The sequence below is a fragment of the Brassica napus genome, chromosome C1, assembly GCF_020379485.1.
Source record: "Brassica napus cultivar Da-Ae chromosome C1, Da-Ae, whole genome shotgun sequence".
NCBI classification, from domain to species: Eukaryota; Viridiplantae; Streptophyta; class Magnoliopsida; order Brassicales; family Brassicaceae; genus Brassica; species Brassica napus.
Genome location: NC_063444.1, coordinates 31921956 through 31940624, shown reverse-complemented (window position 1 = coordinate 31940624; position 18669 = coordinate 31921956). Strand labels below are relative to the sequence as shown.

Genomic DNA, 18669 nt, shown 5'->3' with positions numbered 1-18669 from the left:
CGACACACCGTCCGCTTCCGATTCTGGAACCTGCGTTTCTATTACGATTCCAAGCAGCTCTTTTCAAGAATCGTGATTCCCATGCGATTCCAAGCGATTCCGGTTCCGCTTCCGGTTCGGGAGCGGCAATCGTAGCTCCACCAACGATTCCGTGCAACGTAGGAGCTAGCTCCATGCATTCGGTAAAAAATTTATACAGATAAGCTAAATTGCATGGAAACGAAAACGGATACGCGGAAACGAAACGTTTCGAAACGTTTAGAAACGTCTATAAATAAATATATATATATATATATATATACACATATGTAACGGATTAATATTTGCATTTATTTTTATTATGTTTAATATATCTTAGAATACAAATAAACAAATAGCCATTCTATTTAATCATACGAAAATAAAATAAGTCATCATTAAACATCAAAATCATATAAAATTTTCAAAAAAAAAATACAGTACTTAAATATTAAATAATTTAACTAAAACAAAAATCATAACAACAAGTCATAACCAATTGAAAAGTTCTAGCGTTTCTAGAACAGAAAAGCTAGTTTCCAAAATAGAACGCAAGTTTCCACTAAGTTTTCAAACTGAGATTTTTAAGAAACGAGTTTCCACAATGCGTTTCCGCGAGTTTCCAAGAGATTCTGATTCCGAAACGTTTCTGAAACGTGAAACAGACCTTCAACCGAGTTTCCATACAACATAGCATATAAGTACGATTTCTTTTTACGACTATAAGTACAAATATTTAAATACAAATATATAGTGAAATTTATTTTTTATTTGTTTATTTGGAATTAATATAACTAAATTTGTTACTATGTTATGTAAATACATATGCAATTTTTTGAAAATTGGATTAATACATATCACATGTACTTTTGTTTTTCAATTAAAGAGGGTTTGTGTTATGTTCAAAAACATTAAAGATGGTTTGCGTACCCAACCTCCTCAAATTTTTTTAATATAAAACTCTTCTAAAATAACTGTCGGTTAATATTTTAATTTCACTATTTCCTAAATTAGAAACATTAAAAGATAACTAATACCCACCATGTTTCATAAAAAAATGTCATTTGACACTATCTTATTACAGAAAGAGTATTATTTAAGAATTTTAATGCAATTTATATTTGTTTTAAATTTAATATTAATTATTAGATACATTGATCTTATAAATAATTTTATTTATTTTTAAAATGTTTGGTTATATAAATGTATTTATTAAAACATTAATATATTTTAGTTAGTTTTAATGAGAGTATAAAGTGATATAAATGATATAAAGTGATACTCTTCATGAAAGAAAACGAATATTTAATACTTAAATAAATATGGAAGGTAAAGTATAATCGTCGTCTCCCTTCAACATTCCTTCCATATTTTGTTTTCATTGCCTTTTCTTAATACATACATAAACGGATAGAGATTTCGACCGAAAAAGGGACACCGACACAAAAACAAGTAAACAACTACTAATAAATTAGATTATGGTCTGGATATGCCTTGACAAATTAATAACTACATAGGCCTCAAGTGTTTAGTAAAAAAAAGGTCTCAAGTGTTTGTTCTTAGTAGATTTTTTTTTTTGTTCAACTTGTTCTTAGTAGGTATGACATGATTAAATTGGGTGAAGGCGATGTCCAAACAAAAACCTAAATTTCAGTGTCCTTCTTGAAGTGATAAATAAAAACTATATACTAATATAAGTGTACAATGTGTTCAGAACCATCATATACATTGATCTTTAGCCTTTCTAAATTAATAAGAATACACCGATCCCACATTTCCAACATCGATTGTTTTACCTAGGACACCTCTAATATTATTTATTAATTTAATATGATAATGATTTTTAAACTAATATTTGATATAAGACGAAGAAGATTTTGGAGAGTCTTAATATATGATATACATCACGAGATCTTAATATTAAATTTTATCATGCTCAAATAAAACAATGACGTGCTCGTAATAGAATTGTGAATTCTATGATACTGATTAAAAGTGGATAATTGAAGAACAAAGTGTAAAAAAGTTGAAATAGATTATTTTGATGATTTGTTTTAGACAACTTCTTCCTCATAATTCGAAGATTTTTTAGATGAGATTACACTTACCATCACCCAAGATGAATCAGCTTTTAATCAGGCTAGCAACCGAAGATAAAATACGACAAGGCCTGATTATGATGCATCCAAATAAAATCCTGGACCAGATGAAATGACAACTCTATTTTTCAAACACTTTTGGCATATAATAAAAAAAGAGATCTATTGAAAATGATCAATAATTTTTTATCTCCGGAAAACTGGAAAAAATGTTAAATATTACAATATTTGTTTGATTCCTAAAACGGAGAGACCTACAAGGATGACAGAGCTCAGAACTACAAGCTTATGTAAAGTAGGATATAAGATTATATCTAAGGTATTATGTCAGAAATTAAATGCTTGTCTTCCCTCACTTATTTCGGAAATACAATCGACATTTGTGCCTGGAAGATTGATCTCTGACAATATCCTCATAGCTCACGAGATGTTTCATGGATTGAGGACTAACAAATCATGCCAGGAAAAAACTATGGCCGTAAAGACGGATATGAGTAAAGCTTATGATAGAAATAAATGGATTTTTATTCAAGAGATACTTTCCAAGATGGCGTTTAATCATCACTGGACCCAACTAATGATGGAATGTATTTCCTCGGTACTGTACAAAGTTTTATTGAATGGTCAACGAAAGGGACACATAGCTCCACCGAGGGGTCTACGACAGGGGGACCCCTTATCTCCTTGTTTTTTTGTTATGTGTACAGAAGCATTGGTAGCAAATATTAAAAAGCCTGAGAGAAAGAAACAACTGACGGGCATAAAGGTTACAAGTGCTTGTCCTCCGATTTCTCATCTGCTCTTTGCAGAGAATAGTCTTTTCTTTTGTAAAGCACAAAGAGAGGAATGCTAGACAATTCTCAGGATTCTAAAAGAATACGAAGTTGTATCGGGTTAGCAGATAAATTTTGAAAAATATTTGATTCAATTCGGTCACAAGATTGAAGAGTCCATCAGACAGGAACTACGTGACATTTTAGGGATACAAAATTTAGGCGAAATGAGACCATATTCGAGAATTCCTGAAAATTTGGGAGGATCAAAAAGATAAGTTTTTGTTTTTATTCAAGACCGTTTAAAGAATAGAGTAAATGGATGGACCTTCGAGTTTTTCTTCAAAAGGGGAAAGGAAGTGATTATAAAATCTGCGGTAACGACTTTGCCAAACCATGTAATGTCCTGTTTTCGCATACCAAAAACGGGAACGAAGAAGCTAACGAGTGCAGTGGCACAATTTTGGTGGAGTCCAGGGGGCAACACTAGATGTATGCACTGAAAATCATGGGATAAACTATGTAGTCTTAAGGACGAAAGAGGCTAAGGGTTTAAAGACCTCACAAATTTTAATACACCTATGCTTTGGAAGCAATTTTGGAGATTGATTGAAAAACCGAACACACTATTCTCTCGTGTATTCAAAGGACAGTATTTCACGAATGCATCACCCCTGGAACCAATTAGATCGTACTCGTCGTCCTACGGCTGGCACAATATTTTATCTGCTAGATCTCTCGTTAGCAAATGACTAATCAAAAGGGTAAGATCATGATCATCTTTCTCAGTAAGGAATGATCATTGGCTGCCATCCACTTGCCTTAGACCAGTAAATAAAAATCAACAAAATCTTTACTCGAACCTTACAGTAGATTTTCTCATCAATGTAACATTGAGAACATGGAATTTACAGGTCATTCAGACTCTACTGGATCCTCAAGATGCAAAAATAACTGAAAGTATACCATTAAGTCAATTTAGACAGCAGATCGTGATGGATGACATTTTACTAATAATAGGAGATACACGGTTAAATCTGGATTTTAAGTAGAACGAGTGTACCCGGATAGAAAAAGAACGCTACCAGAGTATGGTCCTTCAGTTTTTCCACTGAAGGCTTTTTGCTAGAAACTACGCTGTCCACCTAAGATGAACCATTTTTTATGGCAACTAGTATCAGGATATTTAGCGGTTAAGAAAAATTTAAGAGCAAGAGGAATACAAGTGGATACAATTTGTGCACGATGTGGAGCACCTGAGGAATCCATAAATAATTTGTTTTTGAATGTCCACCAGCAGTTCAGGTTTGGGCACTCTCACGTATACCATCGAATCCATACATTTTTCCACTCAATCACTTTTAACAAACATTGATCATTTATTTTAGAAGGCTTCTGTGGAATTGGAGGATCATCAATTTGCATGGATCTTATGATACATATGGAAAGGAAGAAACAACAAAGTATTTAGCAATTTGGATATTGATCCTAGAGAGTAGAAACGGAGTCAGTACTTTGTGTTGAGGCACATATTTCACTTACACAGGGAATCGATCAAACTCGATTACCAGTAGAAGTAGTAGTAATGTCTATCCCAGGTAGATAAAATTTTACGGATGGATCATGGAAAAATTAGAAAATCTATTCGGGACAAGGGTGGTATAGCACACTGGAAGGTTTAGATGGTTTAATGAGAGCAAGGAATACAAGAGCGAGCCAGTTGCCATTTCACTCGGAAATCTCATTAGGCAATGGAATGCATGAGGAATCTCAGACAGTTTACTGTTACATTTGCAACAGATTGTTCTCAGTTGGTAAAGATGGTTTCGGAACCAGAAGAATGACCAGCATTTGCAAGTTATTTGGAAGATATAAAGATCTTGAAAAAAAATTTCAATAGTTCAGAGCACATTAATATACCACAGACGCATATTTCAAAGGCAAACAGTCTCGTACGCAGTGCAAGAAATCAACCGTCGTTTGTTATCCATATAGATGCGGAGTTTCCAATTTGGTTTGCAGAATCTATATAAATTTGTTTAGTTGCTAACAAAAAAAATAGAATAAAATAAATTAAAATCCTTCGTAATTTTATATAAACATGAAGTAAATCGGTAAAGTAAAGAAGAAATAATCAATAATTTTATATAAACATGAAGTAAATCGGTAAGTAAATAAGAAATAATCAAAATTAATGTTTCATTAATCAATAAAGTAGGAATCCAACATATTGTGAAACTATAAGCACTAGAGAGGAAACGAATTATGAAACCAACTAAGTCATACAGTATAATACAAAACCAGTTAAATTATAAAATACAAAACTAGCGACTTTTTCATTCTTTTTCTCTCGACTTTTTCATTCTTTTTCTCTCGATACGAACTGTACTATATATAGCCACAACATTTTTCTCTTTGTAACGTTCATATTACTGATATACCATGGATTTGATCCACTTTTACGCATGGTTTACAAGTGTTATAACTATTAATTATTATATTATAAAGTCTATTTAGAATATTTATAAGATCATGAGTGATTTGAAAAAAATGATGATTTTAGAGCATTTTGAAGATATTTGAAGTAAACACCCGAGATGACCATCGAGCTCGACCATCGGTCGATATTGAAGAGGAATAATCGATCGATGTCCACATCTTGACATCAATCTACAGCGAAGCGCGCAGAAAGCCCGTTTAGTCACAGCCAACATAGAGCCCATGTCTTCACCAATTTACAAGATTACCCCTGGTGAGTTTTAACCTAATTATATAAGTTTTGCCAACATGTTAGAGGCAAAGTGTGCTTTCTTGTTTTACTATTTTCACAGTAAAGTTTTTGTAGGATTCTTCGTAGATTGGAGAGAAGATCCAAAGAGATTTTTGATTGGAACTCCGTTAATATCTATCTATTATTCTAATGCAGTTTTCATACCTTATTGCTGTTATGAATTGCTTGTCCATGTCTGAGTAGTTTTCTTGTTAGATTTTAGGGTTTAAATAGGTTATGAGGGATTAGACCCAACTATAGATTGCTATGTTGTGATATTAATCTTTAGAATTTTCATTAATGTCTGATTCTAGATTAGCTACCTAGAACTTGTCCTAGGATTGTTAGATTTAAGTGATAACTTTCCTCTCATCCTGAAACCATTCTAACTGAGCTAAGACTTGCTAGAATAAGCGAGAGCTGATCTAGTAACCTTAGTGAGCATATTCAACCCGTGCATTAACGCTTGACCAAGCGCGTCGATCAATATTCCTATTGAATAATTGGTCGACGTTTCAACAAGTATATCGATCGATATTCCTAAAAAATAATCGATCGACACTGGTCAATAGACAAACCTAGAAAGCGAAAGCCTAAGGATTTGTTATTAAGTGTTGAGCTCTATAATATCATGCATGCAACTTGTTAAGCATCTATAGGATTATAATTCCAATTTTTCTGAATAAAAACCCTAATTCTAACTATTTCATTTTATGCACCAAAACCCCAAATCAATCAATCGAGAAATTACTTGCTCACAAAACTTGCAACTTTACATTAAAAACATAAAACAAACTAGCTTAACAATTCTAATTAGATTTATTAGTTTTCCTAGCTCCTTGTGGATTTGATCCCTAAGTACTACATCTGAACCTCTTACCTGAGAGAGTAATTCACTCCTTAGGGTAACTTGAGTGATATCAAATTTGGCGCCGTTGCTGGGAAGCTTTGATCGCCTTATAGATTTAATCTTGTTAAGTTTAAAACCACTTTTTGACACAAAATCTTTTTCTTGGCTTTTCAGGTACATGCCCAGCAGTACCAGAAATAACAAGGAAACTCAACTGTTATTCTCATCAGATCCTTCAAGCTTAGAGCGTTCAATCCGCATGGAAATATGTTCCTCATCGATCGACAACAACACATGTTCGGCGCTCGATTTTCGTCAGCCACCGTTGACCCAGACACTTCTCTCGTCGACCGACACTCGCTCACCACCATCGACCGAAAACACTCATCTTCCGTCGACCGACATCTTCTGTCCGACATCGATCGACACTTCAGTCCGAACATCGATCGACACTGAGCCCGAGACATGGTTGCGACTTTGATTCTTGTACGTGATGAGAGGGGAGACCTGCATGACCAGGAAGGTCGTCAGCATAATGCAGCAGGTCAGAAGATAGGTGCTCATGGGGCTTCAATCCCTGAGTATGATAATGATGCTACAGGCACTACTCTACCTGCAGATGAGGCTGCTCGACCCAGAACGTTGGCTGACTACAACCGTCCAGATCAGTTCTATACCAACAGATCTGCCATTCATCTGGAGAGGTTCAAGTATCTTATATATGCTATCAAAGTCAAGGGAGTCTCTGAAGACTACCTCCTATGCAAGCTCTTCAAGTACTCACTTGCCGGAGATGCTTCGCATTGGCTTAAGCAGTTACCACCAGGATCTCTCACATACTGAAGTGACATAAAAAATGCATTTATGCAACTTATTTGATGAGGCGCGTGCTGAAGACTTGAGGAGCAAGATTGCTACATTCACTCAGGAGCCTGCAGAGTCATTCAGAAGCTTCTGGTTCAGATTCAAGTCTTATCAGAGAGACATCACACCATGGATTCAATGAAGTACAACTGCTCAATACTTTCTACAAAGGCATCGCGGTGCAGTATCAGATGGCTCTTGATGCTTCCAGCAGTGGGAACTTCAACACCATGAATCCAGAGTAGGCAGTGAAAGTTATTGAGAACTTAGCATCCAGCAGCAGCACCAATAACATTGATTTTGAGAGGAAGAAATTGGCCACCATTCTTGGGAATGATCAGATGGATGAAGTGAGGGCAAAACTGGACAATGTTCACAAGCTTGTCAGGAAGCAGGTCTGCTTGGTTGAAGATGCTGAGGCTGTACACACAGAGGGTAGAGCAGAGGTAGAAGAAGATGTGAACTTCATTAGTGGAACTGGATTCCAAGGATCTGGAAACCAGGGTGGAAACATAAATTCCTATGAAAATAGGGCAATTTCAACCAAGGTTAACTGCACCAGAAACCCTACAGCAACAACTACAGCAGCAACAACATGGGTTATGAAAAGTCCTACTACCAGAAGCCACCACCACCTACTCAAGAAAGCAAGCTTGAAGAGATGCTTGATAGGGTTCTTAAGGGACATCAGCGCATGACGGTGGACTTCAATGGGAAGATTGACTCTGTCTACACCAATCTGAACACAAAGTTTGAGACTTTAAGCACTCATGTGAAGAAGCTGGAGATGCAGGTTGTTCAGACAGGAGAAGCAGTTAAGAGGCAAGAAGGCTTAACAAGAGGGATAGGAGATGATGTGATGAAACACCACGTGAATGCCATCATAGATGATGATTTCTGGCAAGTGGTGAAGCAGGAGAAGCTGCAAGAAGGAGATTTCGAAGTAGAAAGTTTGATGAGTTTCGGCGGATCGCATTGGTGTCGATCGACACCAGACTTCGAACATCGATCGACGAACTTCACTCAAAATCGATCGACCGGCTCTACAGAGCATCGATCAATGACACCTACGGAGTCGACCGCATCTTGCTATGCCGTGAGGATCATGACTCACGAGGAGTTCGCAGAAAAACACCCACATCCGTCCAGCCCTGTTTACGTCACGATCGATTGACATTCTGGCCCCGTCATCGATCAACAGAAAGAGAGCGCCATCGATCGAAGAGCACCTCTTACATACCGAGTACAGATGCCAAAGATAGATGTTACACGTCTCAATGCACTCAGGCCCAAACCCAAACCTTCAGATAACCCACCAGAGACCATCAGGATACCTTCAGATGATGCAGCAGATCCTATGGAAATTGATAGGTTCCTATGGGAAGAACCCTAAGGAAAAGAAAGGAAAAACTGCCGAAACATCTGAAGAGGGGAGCTAATGAAAATGAAAGGGAAAGTTTCCAAAAGAGAGTCTTTAGGATTCCTTTAGAAAAGCCATTCGAGGAGGCTTATTTTACCCACAGATTGTGGATGTTCTTCAGAGAGACCAGAGAGACCGAAGAAGACACTAGGAGAACATTCTGTGAAGCTAGAGAAAAGATGAAAAAGAGGATTACACTGAAGAAGAAGAGTGATCCTGGGCAATTTGCAATACCATGTACGGTGAAAGGTATTGAATTCCCACATTCCTTGTGCGACACAGGAGCATCAGTCAGCATCCTACCTAGGGTTATGGCAGACCATCTGGGTCTGCAGGTGGAGCCTTCCAAGGAATTATTCAATTTTGTGGATTGTTCTCAGAGGAGCTCAGGAGGAATTGTGAGAGGCCTAGAGGTGCAGATTGGTAATGCCCTAGTTCCAGTTGATTTCCATGTCTTGGATATCAAGCTAAACTGGAACTCTTCTCTATTACTTGGGAGAGCTTTCTTGTCAACAGTAGGAGCAGTGTGAAACTTACAAACCAACCAGTTGTGCCTGACGCTCATAGATCCTCATGTCCACTACAACCCTATTCCAGTCAAGAAGCCACAGACGTCCTCCAGAAGTATTAATGATTCATGACTCATCGCAGCATACCACTGTAGAGCTGAGTACGAGACAAAATACTCAGCGTCGATCGAAACTCCCTCTGCAACATCGATCGACATTTCCCACCAGAAGAATTGGTCGACAGTGGTCCAGAAGATTGGGAGAACAACTACTACAACCCCACCATAGCAGCACACACCAGACACACCATGCATACGGAGGAGTATGATGAAGATTATGAGAAGGAGCGAGCTGTAGAGTACAAAGCCGTTCTTGATGAGGATGATAGACTTCTCCACCATTCCTCTTGGAAAAGGAATGCGCCGTCGATCGATAGAACAGTCTCAACATCGATCGACACTCATCCTCATCAGACAAGCCGAAAACGAGCATCGACCGACATTGCCTACTACCCATTGATCGACACTGGAGCCCACCATGTAGGAGAAGGAGACTACTCAATTGGCAGTTGGGCAGATGATCACCATCACGAAAGCTATGCAGTAGAAACGTCAATTCATGAGCCATGAGCAGATGAACTTCATGAGGGCTTCACATATGAGGAACTTCTCAACATGCAAAGACGTGATGAATCAAATCAACAACGAGAAGAAGCTACTGGAGAAAGGACACATTTGAGCCATCCTATCGATAGAGCCAACCGTTCGTCGATCGACAACAGCCTTCCACCGTCGATCGACATCCGTCCAAAACCAAAATCCACTATAAGCGAAAACCCTAAAATAGATAACCAGTATCTAACACAGAATTAATTTGGTATTTTCAGGGACCCAGATGGCTACGCAAAAGCAATAGATGGACGTGCACTGCAAGTATCCAGAGAGGACATTGCAGACATTCTTCGAATGGCTAATAGAGCAGATAATTTCTTCATGCAACAACGCACCGTCCTAGCACATCAGCAGAGGGTTACAAAAGAGTTCTATGATGCAGCTGGTGGCATAGACAATCGCTTCCAGCAGAAGAATGAACATTACACTCGACCGTCGATCGACGTTGACGTCCCACCATCGATCGACAAACGTCCAGAATTCGACAGAAGAGCGTTTGACCTTTTTGGAACCATAAAATTCTACTGGGAAGAGAAGGATGAGTATGGAGTCTACATCGATGATCAAGGATATGCAAGAGATATGAATGGTCACATCATCAGTGTGTCCAAAGATGATATCATAAAGCTAATGGAAAGAGCTTCAAGAGATGAGCACAGCTACATATGTCTTCCAGAACATGCTAGCTCATTCACACAGACCAAGATGGTACCAGAGATCTACACCAAGGACGAGATCAATGATATGTTCTATGGAGTCTGTGGAGCCCAAAAAAAGAATGAAGGTGATTTCCAGATGAAGCTTGATGGTGTCTACTATCCACTGAATGATAGCATCAATTGGTTGACTACATGCATGGAGGAGGTGAGGCAAGACATAGACAAAATTCAGAGCATGCAGCCGACAAACATCGACCAGCATCGATCGACAGACACTACTCAACATCGATCGACGACGACCCAAAGAACTCACACCCGATGAAGTCTCAACCAGATTTTCACACCAGAGCAGAGATTGATCAGTTGGTTGAAGAGATCTACAGAACTCTGGAAACTACAGAAGAGAGGCTTGATTTGAGATGTGATGACATCTATTTCCCAATGGACCTTAGCATGAGTGCTTTGACTTCTCAGATAGAAGCATTACAGAGGGAATTAGTGGAGATTCAGAGTTACATTGCCCGTCGACCAGAAGCATCAGCATCGATCGACAAACGCAACAACAAATCGACCGACATTCAGATATAGACATCGGTCGACGATGCTACAAACCGAGGCCGGCTAGTACCATAGGTGACATCAGACATGTCTGATACACACAACCAGGGAGAAGAGATCTCAGCTGACACTTACGCCACACTCAGAAGACATCAGTTCAACCTTGAGAGACTTGGAGATATATTCTAGAAGATGGAAAACACAACTACAACAATGAAGGAAAAATGGCGCCGAGGAGATGAAGCAATGCGAGACTTCACTGGTACATGGTTCAACAGGCGCAGAGAAGAGATGGACATTTGTTTCCCAGTAAGTTCTAGCTTTCAACACTACTAGCCAAATCACCTCCAAAGTCAAGATAAATGACTATAACAAAGCGTTGAGTGGGAGACAACCCACAATTATGTAATATTTAATTGGTTTTTATTAATCTAGTATTTATGTTGACTTTTATTTATTGCAGGTCATAAAAAAAAGATCCGAGTAGACGATTGCCGTGAGTATTGACCGACGAAACACTACCGACGTCGATCGACAGAACATCACCTGGCGCGACCGATATCAACACCTTTACATCGGTCGACATCCATTCTGGTCTAGTATATCGTTCTAACTTGTTACATTGAGTCTTTATGATTTAGTTATCACCATAACCCCGACTGAACTTACACTGGGTACATAGTAGTTTAAGTCTAGGGGGAAGTTTACTGATAGTAGTTTATTCATAAATCTTATTAAAATGTTTTTAAAATGTTTTATCGAGTCAAGAATGAGATAATGAACTTATTAGATTTTTGCTTGTTATCTAACCACTCTTTAGCACCATTTTAGACTTACTGTTTGCAGATAGTACTAAAGATAGTTAAGTGGATCAACCTGTAAACTATTCACACTTGCTGAGATTGTTTGAAGGAACCAAAGCTGACCTCCATGGGTTCGGATTCTTCAAACAAGTCTGGAAGGTAAAGCCTTGTGTAGATAAATTTATCACTCTCTCTCTCTCTCTCTCTCTCTCTCTCTCTCTCTCTCTCTCTCTCTCGAAATATAGATTATGATTATAGATATAGTTTTTACAAAAAAATTATTATATATATATTATCTATTAGAGATTTATTAGGAAGAGATTCGAACAGGATTTGGTGGCTACAACCATTAAGGCTTGTTTCATAAGAATTCTATAGGTAAATGATTAGAACACGACTTGGTGGCTACAACCATTAAGGTTTACTTCACAAATAATCCTAGGATATAGGTCAAAAAGAAGTGAACAGGATTTGGTGGCAACCACCATTAAGTCTTGATTCGTGAAAGCCTGTCCAATCTAGGTCAATGATCTTGCAATATAAGCAGACTTTGACTAAGAGAGAAAATTAGTAGAGAAAGAGGATATGAACTAATGTTTACCTGCAGGTCCAGATAATTGTTTGAAAATCCTTGCATCATGTGATCGATACTCCAAAGGTAAAGCCTGCACTTTTATTTATGCTAAGAAATGAGGTTGCTAGAGGAGAATGTCAGACATGATTTGCTAAGTTGTTGGCTAGGTGAATTTGGTTGCTAAGCTAGGATATGGTATAATATGCTTTTGTGATTAGGTTTTCTTAGATGTTGATTGCAATATTGTAGAGGTGATGATTCTACGTTTTAAATCATGTGAGTCCCTGCTGTTTTCAAACCTCTTTCAGAGAGACTGCCTGTTTGTTTTGCTTGAGGACAAGCAAAAGGGTAAGTCTGGGGGAGTTGATAGACCATGGATTTGACCCACTTTTACCCATGGTTTATAAGTGTTTTAACTATTAATTATTATATTATAGAGTCTATTTAGAATATTTATAGGATCATGAGTGATTTGGAGAAACGCGATGATTTTGGAGCATTTTGGAGATATTTGGAGTAAGCACCAGAGATGACCATTGAGCTCGACCATCGGTCGTTATTGAAGAGGAATAATCGATCGATGTTCACATCTTGACATCAATCGACAGCGAAGCGCGCAGAAAGCCCGTTTGGTCACAGCCGACTTAGAACCCAAGTCTTCACCAATTTACAAGATTACCCCTGACGAGCATTAACCTAATTACATAAGCTTTACCAACATGTTAGAGGCAAATTGTGCTTTCTTGTTTTACTATTTTCACAGAAAAAGTTTTCAAGGATTTCTAGTAGATTGGAGAGAAGATCCAAAGAGATTTGTGATTAAAACTCCATTAATATCTATCTATTATTCTAATGCAGTTTTCATATCTTATTGTTGTTATGAATTGCTTGGCCATGTCTTAGTAGTTCTCTTGTTAGATCTTAGGGTTTAAATAGGTTATGAGGGATTATTCCCAACTATAGATTTCTAAGTTGTGATATTAATCTTTAGGATTGTCATTAATGTTTGATTCTATATTAGCTACCTAGAACTTGTCCTAGGATTGTTAGATTTAAGTGATAACTTTCATCTCATCCTGAAACCATTCTTACTGAGCTAAGACTTGCTAGAATAAGCGAGAGCTGATCTAGTAACTTTAGTGAGCATATTAACCCCACGCATTAAAGTTTGACCAAGCGCGTCGATCGATATTCCTATCGAATAATCGGTCGACGTTCAACAAGTGTATCGATCGATATTCCTATAGAATAATCGATCGACACTGATCAATAGACAAACCTAGAAAGCGAAAGCCTAAGGGTTTGTTATTAAGTGTTGAGGTCTATAATATCATGCATGCAACTTGTTAAGCATCTGTAGGATTATAATTCCAAATTTCTTGAATAAAAACCTTAAGTCTAACTATTTCATTTTAAGCACCAAAACCCCAAATCAATCAATAGAGCAATTACTTGTTCACAAAACTTGCAACTTTACATAAAAAATATAAAATAAACTAGCTTAACAATTCTAATTAGATTTATTAGGTTCCCTAACTCCTTGTGGATTCGATCCTTAAGTACTACATATGAATCTCTTATTTGAAAGAGTAATTCACTCCTTATGGTAATCTGAGTGATATCAATTATACAGCACGATAACTTATATATATATACCACTAGTTTACGACTCTCTTCAGTTATATAATCGCAAACCGGTCATAACTTTTTCTTTTTTTATAATTTAGTTGTTAATTTACATTTGTTCTCATAAGCACGGGAGAGACGGGATTTATGAAGCCAGCCATAAAATACAAAACCAGTTAAGTCATAAAATACAGAAGTATCGACTTTTTCATTCTTTTTTTTTTCTTGATGCGAACTGTACTATATATAACTACTAGGTAATAACCTGCGCCGTGGGCAGGAAGAAGTGATTATTTAAAACTATATATTATATATTTGTTAAAATTATACATTACATATGCATATATTAAAAGGAAAGTTATATTTCTTAAACAAACCACAATTCTTCCATCGTTTTTACCATCAATTATATCGAATATACGATTTGATAGTAGATGAAATTTGAGCTCAACGCTCCAATATAATTTTTTTTCTTAATTTGATATATCTATAAAAAAAATACAGATTTGAGCTAATAAAAAAAGGCTGAAACATTTGCATGGTACCGTACGTAATAGACATGAGTTAGACAGGTTTAAGGCAAACATTTACTAATTATTACCCTAAATTAGAGGTACATTTGACATTTATAATTTCCTCAAAACAAACTCGATTCAAATATAGGGGCCACATATGTATAAAACAGTATTTCACCCATTGACATAGCAAAATAATACATGGAAAGAAAAATTAATAAGATGAATCTTTTTGACATTAGCTTGGACACCACAAACACAAAAGTCAATCATTCCGAAAATATTTGATTGACTCAAATTTCATTAATCTTTTGAATTGGAGCATTCAATATTTGACACCAAGATTTAATCCATTAAGAAAATATAGCTTAATCAAGATCCAATCACATCATTTTTTTTCGATTCATTCAAATTTATCATGGATTATATATTTTATTTTTCAGTAATATCTTCATATTGTATCTAAGTATTTATAATCAGAATAAAAATACAATTATATTGTTGAGGTGATCGAGTATACACAACTTATGCAAACATATTACTAATAATATATTACTAATAATAACTAACTAATATACAACAACACAGAGACAAATCGCACAACATTTTACTTGTTTCTGGTTTATTCAGCATAGTATATTATATAACATAAATTTGAAAAATTATATAATATGATGGACAATGTTATCTCGAGGTGATATGGATGTTAAAAAGTATCGATATAACTTAACATGACATATAAATTATATTATCCATAGAGTTTACATTTTATACAATAGTATTGTGACATGGATGTATAAAAAGTTTCAATTTTCTAAATTTAGTAAATACGTTCATGAAATGAGACTATATGTTTTTGGCAAGATGCTTAGAATAAATGCTTAGACTCAAAATGCATAAAATGAAACATATACTATATGTTTTTGGCAATGGCATGGCATGTAATTAGTCTAGGCCAAAGAGGGTTATTTAAAAAAGATTGTGAGGTGGAATGTGGTGTTGACACCTAGGAAATGGCAAAGTTGTGAATCACACATGAGATAAAGGTTTATTTATAAAAGTAGTCCTCAAATAATAAGAAGGGGATAACATTTTTCGCTTGTAACATTCCAATCTCACAGCATAATAACTTGTATATATATACCACTAGTTACAACTCTTTTCAGTTATATAGTCGCAAAACGGAGGCAGACTACAAAATTTTTTTTTTTTTATTTTTTAACAACAAAAGGCTATTCTATTTCTCAAACATGAGGTGGTCTGGGTAACCAGACCGGAATAGAACAACCAATAAAATAAAACTCTCTATAGAAAGACCTTGCCGTCCTAGCTAAAGAGTTTGAAATCTGATTTTGCGCTTGTGGAATATGAGTAATCTTGAAGTTCGGGAAGCATATCTAAAGGGTCTCTATTATCTCCAATTTTGTTGCAAAGCTTGGCCAAACTCAGGACTCCTTAATCATGGCGATCAAATCCTTGCAGTACGTTCCGAAGCTGTGACATGTCGAGTGCTGAAGCATGCTCTCCATTGCCCATCTCAGTGGTTCCACTTCTGAATGCAGGGCAGACTCTCGCCGAATATAGTTTCGTGTCCCCATAAGTTGAACCTTTCCCAAGTTGTCTATCCAAGTCCATCCACACCCGCTAAACTGTGCTGTAAAAGTCCATGACCCGTCTATCATGTAAATATTGCCCAAGCTTAAGACTTGAGGTTTGTCAATACTATGGTCTTGTGGAGTTGATGGAACCATCTCGTTTGCATTGAACCAGGCTTGACACTCACTCTCTGAATAGCGAACTAGCTCCAAAGGATCTCTGTCTATTTTCCTAAAAAGTTTATCATTTATTGCCTTCCAAATGTACCAGATTATCCAGGGATAAGGACCCCAATCTAAATTTGGCTCGACAATGTTGCTCTTTCTCCAGAAGAGATAATCCATATTGGCATATATACTCAGGTTATGAAAGATATTTGGACTCGTTGGCGTTGCTGATAAGGCCCAAACTTGTAAAGCCGGTGGGCATTCAAAAATTGCATGAGTAACATATTCTTCTGGTTCACCACATCATGCGCAATAGTTATCTCATCTCATGTTACGCCTTATCAAGTTCTTTGTTACTGCCACATCGCCTATTATCAATTGCCATATAAGATGACATATCTTCTGCGGGGCTTTTATCGTCCAAGCAAAGGCTTCAAGCTTTGTTACACTGGGCTCCAGTACTTTCTTCCCATTCTCAGCCTTCAATAAGTTGCGAGCTATCCAATATCCTGATTTAACCGTGTACTGGCCATTCTTAGTGTAGTTCCAACAGAATGTATCACGGCGATGGGCTGAGCTTATGGCCAAACTCCTTATGAAATGTATATCCTCAGAGGCAACATAGTCCTCCAGTAACACAACACCCCATTCCTTCGATTGCTGATTAATAAGATCGCTGACTCTCATGTTCGAATGCAAAGCTGGGGCTACAGGGCGAGCCGGCCTAGCTGGTATTGTAGGGATCCAAGGATCCTCCCATACCTTGACCTCATATCCTGAATGTATCTTATGTCTGATTCCCAATATCAATAGCTTTCGTGCTGCTGAAATACTGGTCCATACATACGATGGACTGTTTACAGAGGTTGTCCGTAAAGGCGAACTCATTCGGTAGTATCTCTCCCTCAATACTTTAGCCACCAACGAATCAGAGTATTGAACTAGCCTCCACAGTTGTTTTGCTAGTAAAGCCAAGTTAAACTCATGGATCATACGAAAACGAATCCCGCCCTCCTCTTGTGGTAAGCAGACCTTTTCCCACTTTTCCAGTGAATTCCCCTCTTTTGGGGGGTTTGAACTCCACCACAATTGTGCAATGGCACTTGTAGGGTTTTCACATATCTCCAATGGGAGCAAAACACTAGACATAACATATGTCGGGAGAGCTAGCAAGATAGATTTGATCAACACTTCTTTTCCTCCTTTCGAAAGCCATCTATCCGTCCATCCATTCACCCTATGCATTAGCTTGTCCTTCAGGGAAGCAAAGAGTTTGCATTTGGATCCGCTAATATCCTCTGGAATTCCTAGATACATTCCCATTCCTCCTTCATTTTGGATTCCAAGAATATCTTTGATCTACATTGTCCTGATGCTTGTCCATATTTCCTGACTACTTTCATCACTTCTTCACATTCACGGGGTTCCGACTTACAGAAGAAAAGGCTATGATCAGCAAATAGAAAGTGGGATATTGAAAGGACACATGTGTGTAACGCGCATCCCCGTTATCTTCCCTTGGTTCTCTGCATGATTAAGAAGGCTAACGAGCGCTTCCGTGCATAGAATAAAGATGAAATGAGACAAAGGAAATGACTAGATTAGTAGTCATAATTTAGTTGTTGATTTACATATGTTTAGCTATCTTCTTATTTAGTCGCAAAAGAGTTTCAAATAGTTCTCAAATAAGCTACAAAATTGTAACTGCACATTTTGTTCGCAAATATTCAACTAACCTATGACACAATACACGTAATGGAGCTGAAGTTGCAAACTAGTTAGAAGTTGTTGCACATTCTTAACTAGTGTTGCAGTCGCAAAATGTAATATCAAATCAATGCTTTCTTGGACACAATTTGGGATTTAAAAATAAGGTCCTTGCATTGGTAGCTAAACTCTCAGATATTCCAAGATCTTACCTGCTCAGTTTAATTCTTCCATTTGGAGGGCTCTAATAGCTATTCGGAATCTCGGGGAGTTCGAGAATCTTTTCTGAGGATAAATAGAGGTCTCTTTTAACTATTTGTTTTCTCTCGGCAACACTGAAGGTAAGTTCTATCTTCATCGTAGGAGTAGTGACACCATTGTGAAAAAGTTGCTCAAAGTAGATAGGAAAATACCTGCCTTTGACAAGAAATGGGCTGATATTTGGCCTTTCATGACTATTTTTTTCCTACTTTTTGGCATTTTGCTGGTG

At 37.2% G+C, this 18669-nt stretch overlaps 1 protein-coding gene across 1 annotated transcript; it reads right to left on the bottom strand.

Moving 5' to 3' along the window:
- Nucleotides 1-16154: 16154 nt before the first annotated feature.
- On the bottom strand, nucleotides 16155-16649 carry LOC125579939. The gene has a single exon (XM_048743850.1). It carries the CDS (start codon nucleotides 16647-16649, stop codon nucleotides 16155-16157), a length of 495 nt encoding a protein of 164 aa, XP_048599807.1.
- Between the last annotated feature and the right edge of the window lie 2020 nt (nucleotides 16650-18669).